The 1534-nt window shown below is 37.4% G+C and overlaps 1 protein-coding gene across 1 annotated transcript; it reads left to right on the plus strand.

Moving 5' to 3' along the window:
- The first annotated feature begins 357 nt into the window (after window positions 1–357).
- On the plus strand, window positions 358–1308 carry LOC141153018 (olfactory receptor 5AS1-like). The gene has a single exon (XM_073637691.1). The coding sequence runs from the start codon at window positions 358–360 to the stop codon at window positions 1306–1308; it is 951 nt and encodes a 316-aa protein (XP_073493792.1).
- The last annotated feature ends 226 nt before the right edge of the window (window positions 1309–1534 follow it).

Genomic DNA, 1534 nt, shown 5'->3' on the forward strand with positions numbered 1-1534 from the left:
AAAAGACAGATAAAAAAAATTATAAACTCAACAAAGGATTTTCAATTAAGTCATTCTGCAGCCAGCATTGCATAGGGAACAAAGAGCCCTCCTTACATATTTATGACTCACTTAATCATTCACACATAGTCCTTCAAATTCCATGAAAAGATCTCATGGAAAAAGAAAGTCCTAAGAACATGCAGTGTAGCACATTTTGGGACTATTTCTAAAGCAAACTATGGTCGTAATATTTAAGATAGGATTACATAATGTTCAGAGTTTCTTGCTCTTAGATCTAGTTAGTAGAGTTGATTATCTCGAAAAGTACATTTTCATATTTATATTTTTTCCATGTCAGGTTCTTGTTTATATGCTATGGATCCATTTAACCAATCCTCTGCGACCAGTTTTATTCTCCTTGGTTTGTCCGATGTTCCTTACTGGAAGGTTATTGGCTTTCTTGCTTTCTTGGTCATCTATGTGACAACACTCTTAGCAAATTTTCTACTGATCATAGTGGTAACTATCAATCCAAAGCTTCAGACTCCCATGTACTTTTTTCTAACGAACCTTTCCTTCATTGACATTTGCTTCTCTACCACCGTGGTCCCTAAAATTCTAAAGAACACATTATCCACAGACAAGAGCATCTCTCTACTGGAATGTGCCATCCAGATGCACTTTCATTTGTCTTTTGGGTCTACAGAGTGTTTGCTACTTACTGTAATGGCTTATGATAGATTTGCTGCCATTTGTAAACCTTTGCACTACAACACCATCATGAGCAAGAAGATGTGTATCAGTCTGGTCGCTGTGTCATGGACCTCATGCTTCATCAACTCTACTATACAAGTGATTTATACCTTCCAAATGTCCTTCTGCCATTCCCATCAAGTCAACCACTTCTTTTGCGAGGTCCCTCCATTTTTACAAATATCCTGCAGTGACACTTGGCCCCATGAATTATCAATGTATATTACAGCAGGGATGATAGTTAGCTTAAACTTTCTCTTGATTCTGTTTTCATATTTTCATATTCTGTCCACCATCTTGAGGATCAATTCTTCTGATGGGAGGTATAAAGCTATGTCCACATGTGCCTCCCACATCATTGTGGTGACTTTTTACTATGGGACCATTATGATTCTGTATTTACGGCCACATTCCCGTTCTTCTCCAGACATAGACAAGTCTGTCTCCATCCTCTACTCAACTGTAACACCCATGCTGAACCCTATCATCTACAGTGTCAGAAATAAGGATGTCAAAGACACCGTGAGAAAGAATCTAATTCAAGATATTCTTAAATTGAATTTATTTTTGTAAAAATCTTAATACTATGGCACTTAAAGATAGAAAAACTGGGGGTTTGACAAGTGTGAACCTCGCCTTTTCTTCTGCGTTGAACACTCAGTGCCAATTTTGGGCTTAACTTTAAAGTGTATTTAATATCTGCCAATAATATTTAATTGCGAGTAATTTTGAAATTCTCTGGCTGGAGCTCGAGTCCCCGCCCCACATGTTTGGTGCTGTTTAGACAGAAAATTAACAT

The sequence above is a fragment of the Phyllobates terribilis genome, unplaced genomic scaffold (assembly GCF_046119375.1).
Source record: "Phyllobates terribilis strain yellow unplaced genomic scaffold, ASM4611937v1 Scaffold_7__3_contigs__length_470593459, whole genome shotgun sequence".
Lineage (NCBI taxonomy): Eukaryota > Metazoa > Chordata > Amphibia > Anura > Dendrobatidae > Phyllobates > Phyllobates terribilis.

What these genes read in the sequence shown, in the direction of transcription:
- LOC141153018 (XM_073637691.1), top strand. Translation starts at nt 358, where the DNA reads ATGGATCCATTTAACCAATCCTCTGCGACCAGTTTTATTCTCCTTGGT.